Raw genomic sequence first — 19,469 nt, forward strand, 5'->3', positions numbered from 1 at the left:
TTCACTTTCAAATTGATCTGAAGAATGCCTCCTGATGTACTGGAAATGCTGGTTTCATGAAGGTATTTAGGGAATAAAGCATTGCGAACACTCAGGAAAACAGGAAAGAGAAACTTAAAAAAGAATTAACTTCTTTATCCAAGACATTTTGCCTCTGAGAAATGCTATAAGTGGCTTAAATTATTGCAAAATGAATGAAAACTTTAAAATGAGATTTTCCTTTATTATACTCTGGCCTTGAATCTACTAAAATAATATTTATAATTATTAATATAAATATTTTAAGAGAAACTAACAGTATTTATGTTTACTCAATAAATGTTTGGTGAACTGAAAACAGGAAGAAGCACAATGCAAATCTTGTAGAAAGAGCAAAATGCACTTCTGCTTTTGGAAGAACTACAGTTTCCATGAGAGAATCCAAGATTCAGGGACAGAGCCCTTTGGGGCTCCTTCTGACTTTGGGCTTATACAACTACCACATGTTCATTACAGTAAATATAACTCATCAAATTAGGTAAATTCAATAACCAACGGGAGAAAAATTAAATCACCTGCAATCCTAAATCCATACACAAATACGTGGTTTTCCTGCTGGAGACTTTTAGACACATAAACTATAAACAACATAAAGGTTCATGCTGAACCTACCACCTTATAAACTGCATTTGTTTATGTTTTGATGATTAATTATGAAAAGTGGCATTTCTAAGGAAAAGGGGATCTATTTCTTTAAAGCTTCTGATAGATATTGCCCATTTGTCTTCCAGAAAGATTGTGCAAACATAAATTTCCACCAGCTGAGGTACAAACTTCTAATTATAAAATAAATAAGTCATGGGGACATAATGTACAGCACAGGGAATACAGTCAATAACACTATTGTAGCTTTGTATGGTGACAGATGGTAACTAGACTTATTGTGGCGACCATTTCGCAATGTATATAAATATTGACTCCCTGTGATACACACCTGAAACTAATCGAATATCGTATGCCAATTATACTTCAATAAAAAGAAAAACCCACCAGCTGGAGGCAGGCTGGTACACACAGCACTCCGTCCATGTGCATGTTTGTCCTAGGCGTTCACCCAGTGGAACGCCCCTCTTGGGATGTCTTTTTTCCTCTTATTGCTACCACCTGGCTCTCAGGAGTACATTTACAAAATTAAAATTTTCAACATCACTGATACTGGCACCAATTTTATCTTTACTCCTGCCTACATTGTTTTACAGGTGGGAACTATACCTCCCTCCCACTGTGCCATCCAGCACCACCCATTCCTCTTCTACTTGTTGACCAGCTGTTTACCAGGATGAAAAACGATGGTTGTGCCCTAGCCAGTTTGGCTCAGTGGATAGAGCGTTGGCCTGCAGACTCAAGGGTCCCAGTTCCATTCGGGTCAAGGGCATGTGCCCGGGTTGCGTCTCGATCCCCAGTAGGGAGCGTGCAGGAGGCAGCCGATCAATGATTCTCTCTCATCATGATGTTTCTATCTCTCTCTCCCCTTCCTTTCCTCTCTGAAATCAATAAAAAATATTTTAAAAAAAAAAAAAAGAAAGAAAGATGGTTGTGTGTGAGGGAAGTGCAGGAATAGGGAACAAAGTACTCTGTTTTCTTCACAGAACACCCCAGGGCTATGTTTTTAAAATGTAACTAACTCTCAACACACTGTACCATGAATAGAAGATGAGCTAGTTTTTGCTCAGTCTAACCTGTCTGTCACCCTTAAGTTTGGTATGGTTATAAGATTTCTCTGTTTTCATGAGTATTTTAACAAAAGATTAGTCAGGGCTACTTTGGGGCTACTGGCTATGTAACATTTTAACTAAAAGAAAATCTTCAAACTGACTTTTCTTTGTCAGCTCGTGGACCGACTACTTGCCCTCCTAAAAAGAGCTCAATGTAACAGAAAACTCTTCAGGACCATCCTCTGCAGTCTCTTTAAATATACAGAACAAAAAAGTGTCACTAACATGTTTATCTATTAAAAACAAACCAAAACTCTAGAAATAAAAATCTAATTTAGCCTCTCATTCACCAGATGAGGACCCTGTGCCCCAGCAAAGTAACAAGATCGCCACAAAATGAGGGGAAAAGGCAGCAGAGTTCCCATCTCCTATAAAATGCCATCTTTTCACACAGTGAACGTCAAGAAGTGCCTGGAAGACAAAATGCTCTTTGCAGAACATTATGAAGTATTAATATTTTAAATTATATCATACAAACTATCTCAGGTTCTCTCAGGTTTAAATTGCTGTTAATGTCCAGTTTACTTTATCTTACAGCTTATAAAATAGAATATAAAACCATGACTCCGGCTACAAAAGTTCAAAGTACAAAACCGCCATACAAGTAAATGTGATGGACTCTCTGCAAATTGCCCCTTTAATAACCATTTGCTCCTCAGTCATGCATGTTATCTGCCTAATACGTGTTCGTAATCTTAATGTTGGCTCTCTCTCTAGAATGTAAGGGAAATTTCGAACGGGAAACCTGAAATTCCATCAGCTTATTTTTTCCTACAAAATGTCCGGTCCCAGGAAGGTGCGTACGGACACCACCTGAGAAACAGGTCTGTGCCACGCGGAGCTCCACACGCTTCCAGGTCCTATCACCCTGGAGCCCTAAACACGGCTGAAAGAAAAGGCACTGCTTCGGGGAATGGAAAACGGTTACATACATCTGAACTGAGAATATCAAAATATAGTTGGGTGCATTCACATATTTCCATAAAAGGTAGGAATCGTAACTGAATTTTTGTGGTGGCACATTTGACCCAATGCTAGCAAAGAAAAGATGCCCACAGGCTAGAAAGGCATTTATTTATATCTCACTCAAAAGGCAATGCTTTTACTATAATTGGTTCATACCGTAATTTGGTATTTTATATGAGGCAGCTTCTATACTACACTCCTACACTATATTGACCTTCTTAAGCAAACAAAGAAATTTACGTACTTTAAAGTATTCTGAGTATGCAACTCTCAATCAGAAATATTCACATGTGAGGCTGTTTAGACTTACCATAAGATGTCCTTCCAGCCCTAAAAATGATATACTGTATCACTCCCACCCTTTAATGGTAGAATGTTATATAAATCATAGCTCAATTGATAATAAAAATTTAAACATGGAACAATGGGATTAATCCATTTTTTATCATTATCTTTAAAAACTCTCATTTAAAATTTGAAAACTGAGCATGATTAACATGAAATTCAGTTAAAAATATACAATTGGTTTTAAACTTTAAAAAGCAACTTTAGAACCATAAATTTGGGGTGATAAAACTAAACATACATTTCAAGTTTTCTCTCAAATTTTCATTTAATCTTTTAAAAAAAGATTATGATTTCATTTGTTGCCTTTAGCATTTTTGGAAATGGTACATTTCTAAATGTGTAACACAAAGATATGTGAGTCATATTGGTGAGATGCTTTAAGACTGTATTACCTTAAGATTATATTAAGTTGAAGACTATTAGCACCAGCAGGATTGCTGACAATAAAATAGCTGGTCCAGATTAGTACAGGAACCTCTTGCTTTAACATCAGTCTGTTCCTGAAAATTGGATGTGTGAGAAAATGCCTATTTCCCATTGCTTCAAAGGGGAAAAGTACAATGTGTTGCACATCAATCTAAACATACCAACCAGTTTTGTACAACATTACTAAAATGCAGGAAAGTAGCAAACTATTATGTGAGTAAGTTAAACTAGTTTCCTGGTCACCCAACAGTTTAATATGCTTGTCATCACCATATTGTTGGCCTCCCTGGGTACCAGCAATGTCCATGACGCACATTCTTTTCGATGCCGCCAGGCATACCTTTCAAGATGTTTCCATGGGACAGTCTGCTCTCTTCATCTGAAATGTAACTCCGGGCTATTTCCACGCATTGTTTGGTTAAAACTTGAGTTTTGAAGGACATAAATATAAACTTTCTCTATATGGATGTCAACTGAGGAACTTTATTGACAGAAGAGGAGAGGGAAAGGGAAGGGAGGAGAGAGGAGGGGAGGGGAGGGGAGGAGAAGGGAGGGGAGAGGAGGGGAGGGGAGGAGAGGGGAGGAGAGAAGATATTCCAGGAAGTTTGGACATTAAAAACTAAAAGGGGTCCTGACCCATTTGACTCAGTGGATAGAGCATTGGCCTGCAGACTGAAAGATCCCAGGTTCGATTCCGGTCAAGGGCATGTACCTTGGTTGTGGGCACATCCCCATTAGGAGGTGTGCAGGAGGCAGCTGGTCGATGTTTCTCTCTCAACGATGTTTCTAGCTCTCTATCCCTCTCCCTTCCGCTCTGTAAAAAAATCAATAAAATATATTTTAAAAAATAAAATGAAATAAAAACTAAAAGGGGCTTTACCAAAAAAGAAAAAGATTAACAAGAAAGATGTAACCTTACCAGCATGCCTGTCACACAGTCTAGACATCGTCAGCTGCACATAGAAACCTATCTAAACGTGGCTTAAACTTTAACCGGGGAACTCATCATCTCACCCGTTCTCAGACCAGTCAACATATCAGCTCAGCAATGTCATGATGGACCAGGCTGCTTTCTCATTTTATTCTGCCATCTTTAACATTTCACCTCTGTCTTGGGTTTCCTGTCCTCAGCAGAGATGGCAAAGGTGGATACAACCTCATCAGGCATTTCATCCAGTTGAAGGAACCATCAGGGGAAGGGGGAGCTGTCTCTTCGTTATCTCCCCCTGAGCCCCTGAGCCAACCTTCCTTCTCATCCAATTAGTTGCATTGTCACAGGGAACCGTTCTGAAACTAATCTCTGACAAGGGGACTGGGCTACCCTTATTGGCTTAGACAAAAGAGAACTGGCCCCAGGGCTGGGAAGAAAGCCAGTCTCCCCAGAAACACACGGCCATGCAGGGGAAGGTGAACACTTTCAAGTGCGGAAGAAGGGGGAATGAATTTGGGTAGGCAAACCTGCTATGAATACTTAGCTCAGCTGGCTTTAATATAATAACTAAAATTATAATGTAACAATTAAGTCCAAGTGATAGGTGTCTTAAGTTACACAAAGATGTATTTTCACTGGAAAAAAAAATACCTTAACCGAAGACATTATCAGGTTTCCTAACCAAATATAAATGATTTAGAAGTCACTCCCAAACCTGGAGTAGATCCTCAGTATGTGGCCTGAGGATCTATTCTTGGAAGTCACTGTGCTGACCATTATGTAAAACACACAGCAGACAAGGTGCATTACCAAACAATAATATAGGAGCTGTTACAAGACACGATGTGATTAAGAAGCAAATAAATGATAGCAGAAAATGGACATTATGAGATCAAAGAGAGAGCTATCTAGAGACTGTAGAGACCTAGAGACAAAATTTCATCTGAGCTTTGAAGAGTGAACAGGAAGTAGACCAAGTAAAACAGGCCTGGCTCTCTGCACAAGGAACCCCTGGGCTGCAGGCCTGGGCGCAGATAAACATCCCGGGCAGCACAGTGAGAGGTCCATGCAAGGCAAACCAGAGCAAACTGTCATTACGAAGTCCTGGTTACATGTTTACGACAACAGGAAAGTTCTCCATCACTGGTTAGAATCTGTACATCTCCATTCTCATTTGCCTTTTATTAAATGAAAAAACGAACTGCAGTTTCATGCCCTAAACGAAACACTCATACCAGGGTAACAGGATGGGACAGAGGAACAACAACAAATGAGTAACTGTATGGGACCGCCATGCTGCAAGTCATCCTATCAGGCACCTTAGCTGTTTGATATCATTGCTTTGTAATGTTATTTAAATTTTTATTTTTGTATGACTTGCCATTTAGATTATATCCTCATTATAGATATCTTGTCTGCTGTGTATCTCACCTTAGAGTAATTATTCCTAATTTTTATTTAGCTGCTCTAAAGTCATTCTATTTCCTGAATCTGAACTAGCAAAAATGGCCAATGATATGTAACCCACCTCTGACAATGACTACGCTACCACTGACATTAAAATAAAATATGCTATGATACCACAGCCCAAGTGGCCAGTGATCATTGGTATACGTAGCAACATCTAGAAAAAAAATGGTCCTTTAACCTTTTGAGGGTCACAGACCTTTGAGAATCTGATTAAATGCGGAGACCCTTTTCCCCAGAAAAAAATGCAAATACAAAATGTTGCCTATAATATCAGGAGGCTTAAAGACACTGCACTCAGCCCCCCAAATTTAACTTGGCTAAGAACCCCAAACATAGTGACAGCAACAGGGAAAATGGCTGGTTATCAGTTTTCAACTCCTTCAAGCAATCCATCAACAAACTATTTTAAGGGTTACAGTTTTCCTTTGGTGCTGCCAACCATATCCGGCTTGTGCATCAGAAAATAATAAATGCAAGAAATAAAAATAAGTTGTTCTGTAAGTATAGAGCTGAGCTATTTAACTGAGAACCCTGGAAAGTTTCAGGACAATGACTCCTTTAAGTCATTAATACCATAATGTAAGGCATTTGGTTTGTTGTTTTGCTGTCTTAGTTTGTCAACCTGGTACAAGTATACTTGCACACTTTTCCACTCATGCATTCAGGAGATGATGCTGCAATAAGTTTTTCATTAAAAAATAATTCTCAATCTTGATGAAACTAACAGTTATCTGTTTTAAAAACTGTTAATAGCCCGCCAGCATGGCTCAGTGGTTGAGCGCTGAACTATAAACCAGAAGGTCATGGTTCAATTCCGGTCAAGGGAACATGCCCAGGGTTGTGGGCTCAATCCCCAGTAAGGGGCATGCAGGAGGCAGCCAATCAATGATTCCCTCTCATCATTGTTGTTTCTATCTCTCTCTTCCCTCTCCCTTCCTCTCTGACATCAATAAAAATATATTTTAAAAAACTGTTAATAAATTTCTGATAAAAAAGTAAAACAAAACACTACCTCACTGCCTTAAAGTAGACAGGTATCTGATAGTTCCTGTCAGTGAGATAAAATTCTAATGTCTCAGCATGACACACAAGCCTAACAATAAACCACCTTTCTAGACTCGTTTCTCATCAGTGGCCCCAATAAACCCTCTCTAGTTAGCCAAGAACTTTTTACTGGCCCTGTAACTATCCCAGATTCTTTTGAATCTACATACTTTATACAGTCTGTCTCACCAGCTGGAAGGTTTTCTTCTACCATACATTATAAAATACGTACTCCAGCCCTGGCAAATTCTATGAACAAATTCCTATGCACACTGCACACTGCACATAGTTGGTTACAGCATTATCCCAATACGCCAAGGATGCAGGTTGTTCCCTGGTCAGGGCACATACAAGCACATACAAGAATCAACCAATAAATGCATAAATAAGTGGAACAACAAATAAATATCTCTCTCTCTCTCTCTCTCTCTCTCTCTCTCTCTCTCTCAATCTCTCTCTAAAGTCAATTTAAAATTTTTAATGAATAAAAATTTTTCCAACAATTCCCAAATATCAACACACATGAAAGTCGCCTGCATTGCTATAGCTCCAAAGACTGTTTCCCTGGGTATGGGTCAGGCCCAGGCATCTGCAGCATCTTTAACAAGGAGCAGAGAGCTTGGGACAGAGCAGGTGAACATCCAGAATGGTCCCTGGATGACTCTACAGACGTCCTCAAACTACGGCCCGCGGGCCACATGCGGGTGTTTTTGCCGTTTTGTTTTTTTACTTCAAAATCAGATATGTGCAGTGTGCGTAGGAATTTGTTCATAGTTTTTTTTTAAACTATAGTCCAGCCCTCCAACGGTCTGTGGGACAGTGAACTGGCCCCCTGTTTAAAAAGTTTGAGGACCCCTGCTCTACAATAGGGAAAGATTACATCACACTAACTTGAGCTGTTTTTCTTCAGATTTAGTTTATTAGATATTCTTGGGTAGCAGCATAATTCTATCATGATACAATAAACAAACAAGATGCTTAAATTTTTCATAAATTCATGCTTAGAAAGATTAATATGTAAACCCAGCAGGGATTCTTCCCTTCAAAATGTGCTTTGGTTGCATTCAAAGGGGGGTAAAAATAGAAGCTGAACATAATCACGTACATATAAAAGACTACTGGAGTAGTATTAAGATGACCAGAAAGACAATATTTAGGTCTTCCAATCCTACATGAATTACTAGTACAAAGCACCATGCTCATACTGTGTACATTTTATTTAAATGTCATCCTCATTATTTATTTCCTCAACAGAAAAGGACTAAAAATAAACTTGAAGTTAAAATATAAAAGGCAGTCATCACACTTTTTCAGATAAACAGTCTCAGATGTGGATAGAGCATTAGAAAGCTCTAAGGAAATGCTAGAGGAGACTCCATTTATATAATATGGTGTGCATACTTAACTTTGTTTTCCCTACTGAAGGAAGCAGTACTGTAGTAAACCAGTCAATTACCCCCAAATAGCTATCCTAAAAATATGACTGCCTGAAGGTTTTAGTTCAAAGAAAAAGGAGCTCAGAGTTGCCCTGAAAAGTTTATGGGTGTTAATCTGTCAAATAATTTTACCTCAAGTACATCTAGATGTACTGTGGCTACGACAGAAAGAGTCACAGGCCACCTGGCATTCACGTTTGTATAATTAATTTAATAAAATACTTCCCCACTGCTCTACTGAGTTAAACACACACACACACATTTAAGGTTCCAAGTATATTAATTACTCTTACTCTTAGAAACGGATTCCATTTCTTAGAATGTGAAGCTTTCTGCTCTTTGCCTCTTTAATGTTTGAGAGGAAGTGTGTTTAACCTAGGAATTCTGGGGTTTTATTTGCTTTTTGTTTGTTTATGGCTCAGGTACAGTGGAAGAAAAACTGTAACTTTGTGTTTTTATGAGGTCTTTTGCGAAGTGTCTTAAACACGTTATTGGATGGTGTACAATTACTAAATTAGAGAGAGTGAACTGCAGTGGCTTTCAGCCCGGCATGCACACAAGAGCTACCCTGGGGATTCTGGAATTAAAAAAAAAATGTCCAGACCAAACCCCAGGCCCATCTAATCAGAGTATAGGAATGTGGTCCCAGCACCAGTATATATTCAAAGTGCCCCCTACTGCACAGGAGGGTTAGAACCCCAGAGTTAGGGAGCAGAGCCCTGATCTGCATTTGAGTTAGCTGAGTCTACTGAGCCCCAGTAAGAATGAGTGACTTTCTCACAAGTTGCCTAAACAGAGGGCTCAGTTCTGCCTCACAGTACAGCCGGCAACTCTCCCTGCCCTCACTCTGTACATCCGAGGAGATAAGACTGGGGTGGTACCCTCTCTCCCCCTGCAATGGGACAGCCTTGCCTGAACACTTTCATCTCTGAAGTGCCTGTAAGTGCACAGGTGAACCAGAAGTAAGAACCAACAATGGGACAATTCTGTTAATTCCATCCATTAGTCCAGGGGTCCTCAAACTTTTAAACAGGGGGCCAGTTCACTGTCCCTCAGACGGTTGGAGGGCCGGACTATAGTTAAAAAAAAACTATGAACAAATTCCTACGCACACTGCACATAACTTATTTTGAAGTAAAAAAACAAAACGGCAAAAACACCCGCATGTGGCCCGCGGGCCGGAGTTTGAGGACGCCTGCATTAGACAAACAATTCTACATTTCTTAATGGGAAATAAGCAACTGCATAAGGAGGTTAGTTGAAACACAGAAACCCACACCTGAAACCTGTATGTTCACGTTGACCAATATCACCCCCAATAAATTTAATTAAAAAAGAAAAAGAAAAATTCTGAAACACTTTGCTTTAGAATTGCAAGGTCGAGAGTAAAAACACAAAGATTGCAAAGTAAATTAATTGTCATTTGAGTTTTTGTGGATATCAAATATATGAGTAAAGGGATGTGAAGCGGGTAAGTTGCTTTTTTGATCCATAAACACTATTTTTTTTTAAGATTTGGTATACTTATGAACAGGGAGTAAAAATAGGAAGCACATGCGGAAAATCTGTTTCGTTTTTGTCGTTGTTTTAATTAAAGCCTTCAGTTTTACAAACGATCAAAGTGACTTACTGTCCCTCATTCCGTGGAATGTAAATTCTTATTGTACACAATTCAATTTCCACTTCTAAATAAAGGAAAGAATACAGAGATGAAAAGATTTCCTGAAAAGCTCCATATAAAAACATGATAGTTGAATTTAGTGCGTGTACATGGTTTGAATGATTCCCAGGATGAGGAATACAGTAGGAAATAATGTTAAAAATAACCCACTACTTTTCAAAATTTGATTTATCATTTAACCTAGGAAACAGAAGGTGAGACTAAATCACATATTTCAATATCAGTACATATTGAAAGAAGACTTCCAACTGCTGTGAATTACTAAGCTCTAATCCTAAATTCAATGAGGTTTACAAAACAATTAGCTTAATGGAAACTAGAAGTTCTTATGCCCTACTTTAAGAAGCACCTGCATATTCTGAAAAACATGATGAATTTCAGTTGAACTGAAACCCGACTCCTTTAATCTCTGAAACTGTGCTTGCCCAATTCATTCTTCAAAGTTATAGTCAACATCTGGTCAACAGTGTCACTGAACACAACAGTAATCTAAATTATTCCTTTTCATTTTATGTTCAGGGGCGGGGGGTCGTTGCTGCTATTTTTCCTTCGCTTAGCTATAGCATATTAAGCTAATTCATGCTTTTGTCTTGGTTTTGGAAAGACTTACTAGTATATACCAACATCTAGGCAACAGAGACCCCTTTAGCCTAATTTAAAGTAACTATGAGGTTGCACACTACAATAGCAGATTTGTAATCAACTTAAAGATGATGCCTTAAAAATACAATTAAACATGTCATAACAGAAGAAAACCCTGGTGATTACAAACAGTACCATGCTGGCTGGGGTTTTAAACAGCGGTATAGACTAAGAAAAATCGCCACCCAGTGATGCAAACGGTAACTGCAATTTGTTTTTCTGTAAAATGAGTACCCTGGAGGATTACTTCAACTTCATTACTGAATGAATGAACAGCCTTTACCTTCTTCTGTGAATAGGAGCTGGTTACATGGGAAAGGATGTTTTTCTACAAGGCCGTTTTTTCCCCTTATTCTTATTTAGCACACTTGACATTTTACAAAGGCTAAAGGCTTTGAAAACCTTAACAGAGAAAAAGTGTTCCATCCCAAAGTGAGCTAATTGCATATGAACAGCCCAGGTATTCCTATTATCAACAAAAGTGCCCAGGCTCTGCTCAACCCTGAATTTAGCAACTCAGCAAGGCCACCTAATAACTGCGGCCTAAGACCTATTTGTGTTAAGCAGGAAGGCTTGCCTAGGGGAAAGGTATTCTCAAGTGGGAAAAAAGAGATAATTTATTCTTTTAACAACATAGTTTACTCTGACCTTGTTAGAAACAGGTTATAAAGGCCACATAAGATGATAATCTAAAAAATTCTGTAAACTACATATTGATAAGAAGTTGTTGCCATAATGTAATCATGTTTCTAAGTCTTCAGTTCATTGCCTCATTTAGAAATTAACAGATAAACACACAAAGGCAATCATATACATTTATTTGCCTGTAATGTTACCTATTGCCACAAGGACAAAAAAAGTTATGTGAACACATGATAACCAAAATACACGTGTGTAAGTATGGGGTCATGTTAATAATAGCATTTCATATCTAGTATTTGTCCTATTTGACATTTTCCAAAATATTTTCCATAGTACGCTCTGAGACTACAGCAGATATATATGTCAGCATAGAACCATGTGATAAAAAGAGCGACTCAGCAGAACAAATCCGTTTTTTTAAAAAAGACATTAGCATTCTATTTTTAAAGACAATGAACTATATTCCTAATAATCCGTCCTGACTTTTATCAGTCAATTCAGTTAAGTCCTTCACTGTCAAAGGATTCTTTTTGTACTAACTAAACAATGTATACCGTCTTCCAATCTCAACCTCATTAAGGAGATTACAGATTTCTGCAATATTTTTATATACTTAAAGTATTAAATAGTAAAAATTGGGGGGTATCAAAAATTAAAGCCAAACTTTATGAACAATAATATACCACCCTCCTTTATTAAAATAACAACAAAAAAGTCAGTACTTTCTCTTTTAAACAATAAAAAACATAATTTCCTTTTTTAATCTTAAAACGTCAATAATGTCTTAAAATTAAAAATGATAATATGACATTTTAAAAAATGGATAGCTTAATGTTTAGAAGGGCAGGAGGTAGGCTCTAAAGTCAGACTACCTGGGCTAATTCCAGATCTGCTATGTGTTAGCTGGAGGAACTTGGAAAACCTAAGTCCTCACATGTATAAGGAGAGAGAATACCACCACTTCACTCCCTAAGCAATTTACACACATTAACTCAATGAGTCCCCCCAACAACCCTATGGGGTGGATACTGCTATCATGTTCATTTTCTAGATAAGCTAAATGACACCCAGGAGGTTACATAACTTGCCCAAAATGGTGAAGGGTGGCAGATACACCACCCAAAAAATGTGCCACTTTGGCATAAGGATAATTTTGAACTGAAAGCAAGAGATAAAACCCCCATATGAAAGATGCCAGGAAGAAAGAGACATTCTTATCACCAGAGATGGGGGGTCGAGGCCAAGAGAACTGCACAGACAGAACTTGCTAAAATAACTCTTATCTTCCATTAGTCTCCCCACATATTTTAGTCACTTTCCCACAACTGCCTCTTTACTCAACCTGGTATATAAGCACTTGGGTTTTACCACTTCTTTTGGTCTTCACTCTTCTATGAGGGCTGCCATGGACATGTAAACATCTGTATGCTTTTCTCCTACTAATCTGTCTTATGTCTATTTAATTCTCTATACACTAAACTTACATCCTTTAAATACCTATTTGATAACAAAACGAGTAATATTGATTTCTAACCATAAAACACAGGAAAAAGCAAGGTCTGCTGCCTATGTTAAGACGACAGAGGTGTTCTAATATCAAGAATACAGAACAGGGTTTGGAAAAATCAGGCTTTGTGGAAGCAAATTTCTGAGAGAGGAATTTATTGTGAAACTCCTGAAAAAGCAGAAACTTTACAGAAGACCAGAGACATCGCTGCAGTTTTTCTGTGAATGAGGCTAATACATTACGTGAAAGGGAAGCAACACTGGCCGATTTCAAGGAACGGAAATAAAATAGATCCAGAGACACAGAAGCATGGAACAGACTGTCGAATCTCAGAGGGAAGGCGGGGGTGGGTGGGTGGGTGGGTGGGAAGAGATCAATCAAAGAACTTGCATGCATCTATGCACAACCCATGGACATAGACAATACGGTGGTGAAGGCCTGGGGGGAGGGGTCCTATAAGGGATCAATGGGAGGGAAAGGGGGAGATATGTAACACTTCCAACAATAAAGATTTAATTTTTTTAAAAAAAGGAATTGGAGTTGACAGAGCCACTTCTGACTTCGAAGCCAAGGCTCTAATTCCTGACATGCTGAGAAAGGCCTGCTAAGCAGTCGTGTCTGCAGCACCCCACTGTACCCCAGTCAGAAGGCTCCTCAGAAAAATCACTGGCCCTGGTCAGACCGCGCCCCGCCCCACTATTTTGCCTCCGGTGTAGGGGATCTGGTGGGAGAAAAAAAACAACTCTGAACGCCCCAACCACAGCCCCTGTCCCAGGCCACAGAAGTAGAGTCAGAAAACACACAGGCCTGCCAGAACCCGACTGCGGAAGACGCGGTATCTAAGGTAACATTTAGCTGGAGAAAATCTATTCTGATCTTCCGGAGATTCAGGCCAGGAACTGGACGAGGCCAGAGAGAGAAAACCTCCGTGTCCTGTCTGCAAGGGTCCAGATCCTACAGACAAAGACTGAAGAGTCAGAGAGCAACCCCCCATACCTGTGAATGTGCAGGGTCGGAGGCATGTGGAAGCCTGGCTGCCAGAGGGTCTAAGCTGAAAATTCGGGATCGCCCTTGACTCCTGCCTATGCCCGGGGACCCTAGTCGGACTGGGCCAGGATGAAGGAAAAGGTAGGAAACTAGACTCTGGAAGGGAAGAGACCTGAGGAACATTCCAGAGAGTAAACCCCCTATGAGTTCATGCAAATCATCTCAGAGAGGAGCCCGGATCTGGTGGGAGGAGGTCCAGGGTGGGAGAGGATGTGTGCCACCAGGGGAAACTTCACCAGAATCCACATCTCCTCCTCGGGGAAAGACGCCATGCCCTGAAGAAAAGGTTTGTGTGTTTTTTACAGAATTCCCCATGGGAAAAGCATAGCATCTGGTTGAAAGAAATATTTTCTAAAATCACTTAAATCCTAATAAGTAGTAGTAATAATTTTATAATAGGAGAGAAACTAGGCTTAAACATTTAGGAAAACTAGTTAATATTTGATTGAGAAGTGTATTGCATTCAGCAAATATTTCTATTTCAGATGCCTAATGTAACTTAGGATGCTAATTTAAGAAGCAAGTCTTGCTATTCATAAAAAAGAGCTTGAAATTATCAAGGATTCTTCAAGAATTTTGGTTTTTCACAACTAAAGAGGTTGTCTAGCATATTTAAAAAAATGTTAATTTTATAAATTTGATTTGCAGGACACAGCCAAAGCAATATATAAGAAGAGTATGACTTGATGACAATATTCTAAGTGATTAATGAACTTTATAGATTTAATATAAATTAATTCTTGAATTACTAGGAAATAATTTTTAAAAAATCAATCCTATAATTTTCAAGTGATTTTTAAAAAGGAAAAATAATCCATGTAATTGTGATTTCATTTCTTAACAGAAACTCACCTAAAAGGACAAAGCCATCTGCTTCCGTGTCTGACACCGAGGGCTTTTTCGGTTCCACAGGCTTCCTGAAGAAGTGAAACATCGCTGCGGCCAGGATCTGAAACAGAAACACTATATGATGTCAAACTCAAATGAAACTGTAAAACTCCTACCCACTCTAGTAGCAAGCGAAATATAAAGATATCACAATAACTACTTTTTAGGAATTCTATTACCAGACTTAAAAGCACGAGCCCTCCTATCCAGGTGTCAGAAGACAAAGCCGGAAATAAAGGTGCATGGACTTCCAGGGTCAAGTGAATCCTGTAAACTACTCTCAGTTTTTGAACGTGCAGGAAATAATCCAAGAAATCACTCCAGGGGAAACTAAAATCAACAGATAGCACCACAACCTGGAAGGATCTCGCTGAACATAAACATCAATCATACACTTGATTGAGGAAAGGAAAAACAGGACAAAACCAAAAGAACCTGTCAGGTCATAACTAGCTTAAGGCTCACAGAACTGAGGCCGCCTGCGAAAAAGAAGGCATGTCAAACACCCTCTGCAGTTGGTTATCTGATTCAGACACTCAAGAGCTGTAGCCACTGTAAGGCTGAAGCCAACTTCAAATTCCCATCAGGGCAGATCTTTGTGTTGGTGAGATTATTGTGGGCTATCCCAAACCACACACACACACACACACACCCACACACACACACACACACCCCTCCTCTTCAACCTCCCATCTTTGCACATTCATAAAGGCCAATAATTCCTAGAAAACAACTGGGAAGGAAGTTTACGAGAACTTGCAAGGACACATTACACTCGGAGGACAGTCCCTATAAACAAAGCCGTGTAACAGACAATAAAGAAAGGAATAATCCTGGTGGCAGCAAATGCTCCACATTTTTGTTTCCATATTTTCCACCCAAACCAGAAGATCAAGCAGGGAGGGTTAGTAAAGATTTGATCTCAGCAAAAGCCTTCTAGAAACTGAGGCTTGAACTGGGATTTGTGCAGGTCAACCCGCCCTGGGCTGCAGATCCAAGCGGATGGTAAAGGAGCCCACTTGCAGTTAGAAAACACATTTGGCAGATTTCACTTTTTAGAGGGACAAAAAACGGAGAAGAAAAAAGCACAAGCCATGTGAAAAGAAAACGTTCCAGTAGAGGGAAGGAACAGCGTCTGAAATCCTCAAAGATTTCTGCCTGGATAGAGTGATGGATCCAAAAGAAAAGTCTGGAAATGGTTGGGCACCCTCAACAGGGCACAGGGGACAGGGCCTCTATGAGACTGGTGGAAAACAGGATTCGATGAAAAAGCAAAAGGAAAAAAGGAAAAGACAAGGAATGGGATAAAAAAAAAAAAAAAAAAACATACCTGAGTAAGATCAGAGAAACCCATGCATGAAAGAAATGATATCAAAAAATAATTGATTGAGCAGAAGCCGGTTTGGCTCAGTGGATAGAGCGTCGGTCTGTGGACTGGAAGGTCCCAGGTTCGATTCCGGTCAAGGGCATGTACATTGGTTGCGGGCACATCCCCCGGTGGGGGGTGTGCAGGAGGCAGCTGGTCGATATCTCTCTCTCATCGATGTTTCTAGCTCTCTATCCCTCTTCCTTCCTCTCTGTGAAAAATCAATAAAATATATTTAAAAATAAAAAATAAAAAAATAATTGATTGATTTATATCAGGAATATAAGAAAAGAGAGTTCACGTTCAGACTTAAAAGACTGGAAGAGGCAGGTAACTCCTCAACCCCAAATGGTTAAAAATAAAACGAAGAAGGCCTTTGAAGGGACAAAAGCTGATTAAAACTCAACCTCGGCTAAGGATCAAATCAAGGGTGCAGCCACCGGACGTGAAAACCCCTGAGAGGATTACTGTGGCTCTCAGTACATTCCTTCACTCAGGAAACCTGGTGCAGGAAAAAGAGACAAAGAGGGTGGGTCTCCAACGGAAAGCCGGTGGAGAAAAAGATACCCTCAAATAAGCAAAGGAGGAGGAGGTACGTGGAGGGGTAAAAAAGATGAGAAATAGAGACAATCTAAGTTCTATCTAGCCACAACTGTAGATCTGGCTACTGATACATGAAGCTGACTCGAATCAGATAAGAAGTGAGTGACGTGTTTGAGGGCTGTGATGCCAAAATAACCAGCCGTCTGGATTAAAAGAGGACCACGACCCTACAGGCCGAGGAAGCTGCCCCCAAGGAAGGCCTGTTCTCCCGTGCCAACCTCAGGGTAGCCACGAAGTTACCAGAAAAGGAAGAAACTCTGAGAGGGAGGAGCCAATGGCCACGGAGAACAACGGACTGGGGGGTGAGGGCTCCTCCAGGAAGCAGAATCTGGGCATAATGAATGAACATTCTCCAACCCAAGGTGGGGTCCCCCAAAATGCCTGCTCAGGGGGGTTTCAGAATTGCTACCACTCTGGGACTGCTATATACAGGGTGTCCCCGCAAAATATATACATACATACACACTTTAACAACTGATAGCTCAGTTGTGAAAATGAAATCTATTTAATAAACACTGTCTTTCTAATTATTCAAAGTGTGTGAATACACTTTGGGGACACCCTGTATTTCCCAGCCCTCCCCTTTCTGAATGGGAGTTATCTTTCCCAGTTCCACAAGGTGGGAGGGGACACGAGGGGCAGAACCCTGGTCTTTTTAGTTCATGAAGTCTCCAGACCAAGAGGTGCCACTTCTGGACCTGGTGAAGAAATACTGAACTTGGAGCCCGATGCTATGACTGAATGGGGCAATTTGGGTTACGGAGCTTGGGAAGGGGTGTCACTTTGCCTACGGCAGGGAGAGAGAGCTGAGTACGGGGCGGCCCCAAAGGAGAACCCCAGAATCATGAGGGCTGTTCACTGGCTCTTGGCCTTATAGAGACAGATCAGGAGTGCAGTCGCCTGCCCTCCTGAGGTAGGTGTGGCCATGCAGCTTGCACGGCTCACCCTGTCACGTGCCATTAGATAGTTACAACAAGGAGCTTTGTGGACAGAGGAGGAGAGGCCCTTTAAAAATTGGTTCCTGTTCTATTGTATAAAGAAAAGTTTTTGAACAGAAAGGACTCAAATTCCCAATATCTTTTAATGCCTGGCCACAACACAGACCTGGAACCAACACGGAAATCACTACGTCGTTCTGGTATGTCATTCGCAAGCCCCCTGATTATAGATATGTTGTTAGGAAAGCCAGGCCAAACTCAGCTGTAGTGCCAGAATCTCCTTTTAATGCAGGTATATTGTACGGAATTTATAACTTAAGTAACTAAGTGAAGCATTAAGTTTTTCATGACCTGAAACACAAAGCTGAAACAATCTACAGGCTGCAGCAGTCTGTTCAAAGTATGACTTGAAAGTATGGCAATGCATCATGTTATATTCCATCCCTTTAGAGCATCATAAAATTCCAGACAAAGTTAGAGGAGGGATAATTTAGGCTCCAAGAGTCAAGAAATTTCCAGGCATGGAGAAAACAGGTCAGGGATAAGAGAAAGGTAGCAGAGACAGTAACAAGAACTCAGAATGCAGCAAGAACTGGTTTCCTACAAAGAGCCATTGGAAACAGCTCTAAAATTGTTACAAAAGTACCAGCCATCCTCGCACCTAGTATCCTGCCAACCTGACCATCATCTTAACTCCCTCCTCTCCAATGGCCCACTTCAAGATGGTTTTCCATGGTCCATTTTCCAATACAAGTCTTGAGATTCCCTTATATGATCAATCCTGCTGCTGACATTAATGAGAAGAACCTCAGGTCAGTCCACAGGAATTGCTCCTTGCATGAAAAGACTATGTCTGAGACCCTAAAATCTACAATCAAGTTATCTTTATGCCTTGACATTTTTTCATGTCACTGAAAAACACATACAGTGTAAGAAACACTTATCCTGGGAGGCCTGGCAATTACCATGCTCAGATCTCCCGTCTGGGAGCTCATTCTCATGGGGGGGAAAGCGCATGGGTAGGTCCCCGCTCCAGCAGCCAGGTTTAGTCACCCTGCTAAAGGCTGGAGAATGGGAAGGCAAAGGGGCTTAACTGCAAACCCCACAACATGTCAAAATGCTTTGCACACTCTGTCTTATGTAAGATCTCTATAATTACAATGTGCAAGAATTGAAGTAGGTGACATACTGGTCTAAGTTCAAGTGGTTAGTAAATAGCAGTGCTAGAATTTTACACCATGTCCTTTGGGCACCCAAACCGGATGCTTTTCATCAATAAAGCACCGGAGAGAAGGAGCCTTTCACACTTAGGACATTTGTGTTAGACTTGAATATATTCCCCAATATTAGTCAAAAACATTGGATTCATTTCATGTTTTGTCTCTATTAATCCCTACCCTCCCAGCCTTGCTCAGCTCTATGTTCTGAAGACGTTCATGACTTCCACAACACCACGTTCAAGACCCTCACCTACTTTGTATTTTAGAAACATTTATTAAGTGTTTAGGCCAGACACTGACGGAGCACTGCAAATGCAGCACTCGACTTATATTTAGGGTGAACAAACTGCAACCCCCGCCGCTCACATCTGCGGCACTCCTCAGCAAAAGGCAGCGTCATTTTGGAGCCGCATCCCCAAAGTGGAGGCAGCCTGTAACAGTCCTGCTGCCCCAGGCCAAGTGTATGGTTAAGTCCCAGCCCTTAAGCTCTGGTGCACGTGACCTTGACATTTGGGCTTCTTTTGCTTTGAGTTCTCAAGTGTATTCTCGTCTTGTTTCCT

At 40.3% G+C, this 19,469-nt stretch overlaps 1 protein-coding gene across 10 annotated transcripts in view; it reads right to left on the reverse strand.

The window, feature by feature from the left end:
• UMAD1 (UBAP1-MVB12-associated (UMA) domain containing 1) overlaps positions 1 to 19,469 on the reverse strand; it is a 247,124-nt gene that overhangs the window by 211,210 nt on the left and 16,445 nt on the right. For 9 of the 10 annotated variants that reach the window (XR_008558143.1, XM_054726486.1, XM_054726481.1 and 6 more), the window contains exon 2: positions 14,747 to 14,843. Coding sequence is in view for 9 of the 10 variants with exons in the window: in XM_054726486.1 (XP_054582461.1) it covers positions 14,747 to 14,828 (82 nt within the window). In the remaining variant the exon portion in view is untranslated. Of the gene's footprint in view, positions 1 to 14,746; positions 14,858 to 19,469 lie in introns of all 10 variants that reach the window. The other variant, XM_028156572.2, reaches the window with a different exon arrangement.

This window comes from Eptesicus fuscus, chromosome 14 (assembly GCF_027574615.1).
Source record: "Eptesicus fuscus isolate TK198812 chromosome 14, DD_ASM_mEF_20220401, whole genome shotgun sequence".
NCBI lineage: Eukaryota > Metazoa > Chordata > Mammalia > Chiroptera > Vespertilionidae > Eptesicus > Eptesicus fuscus.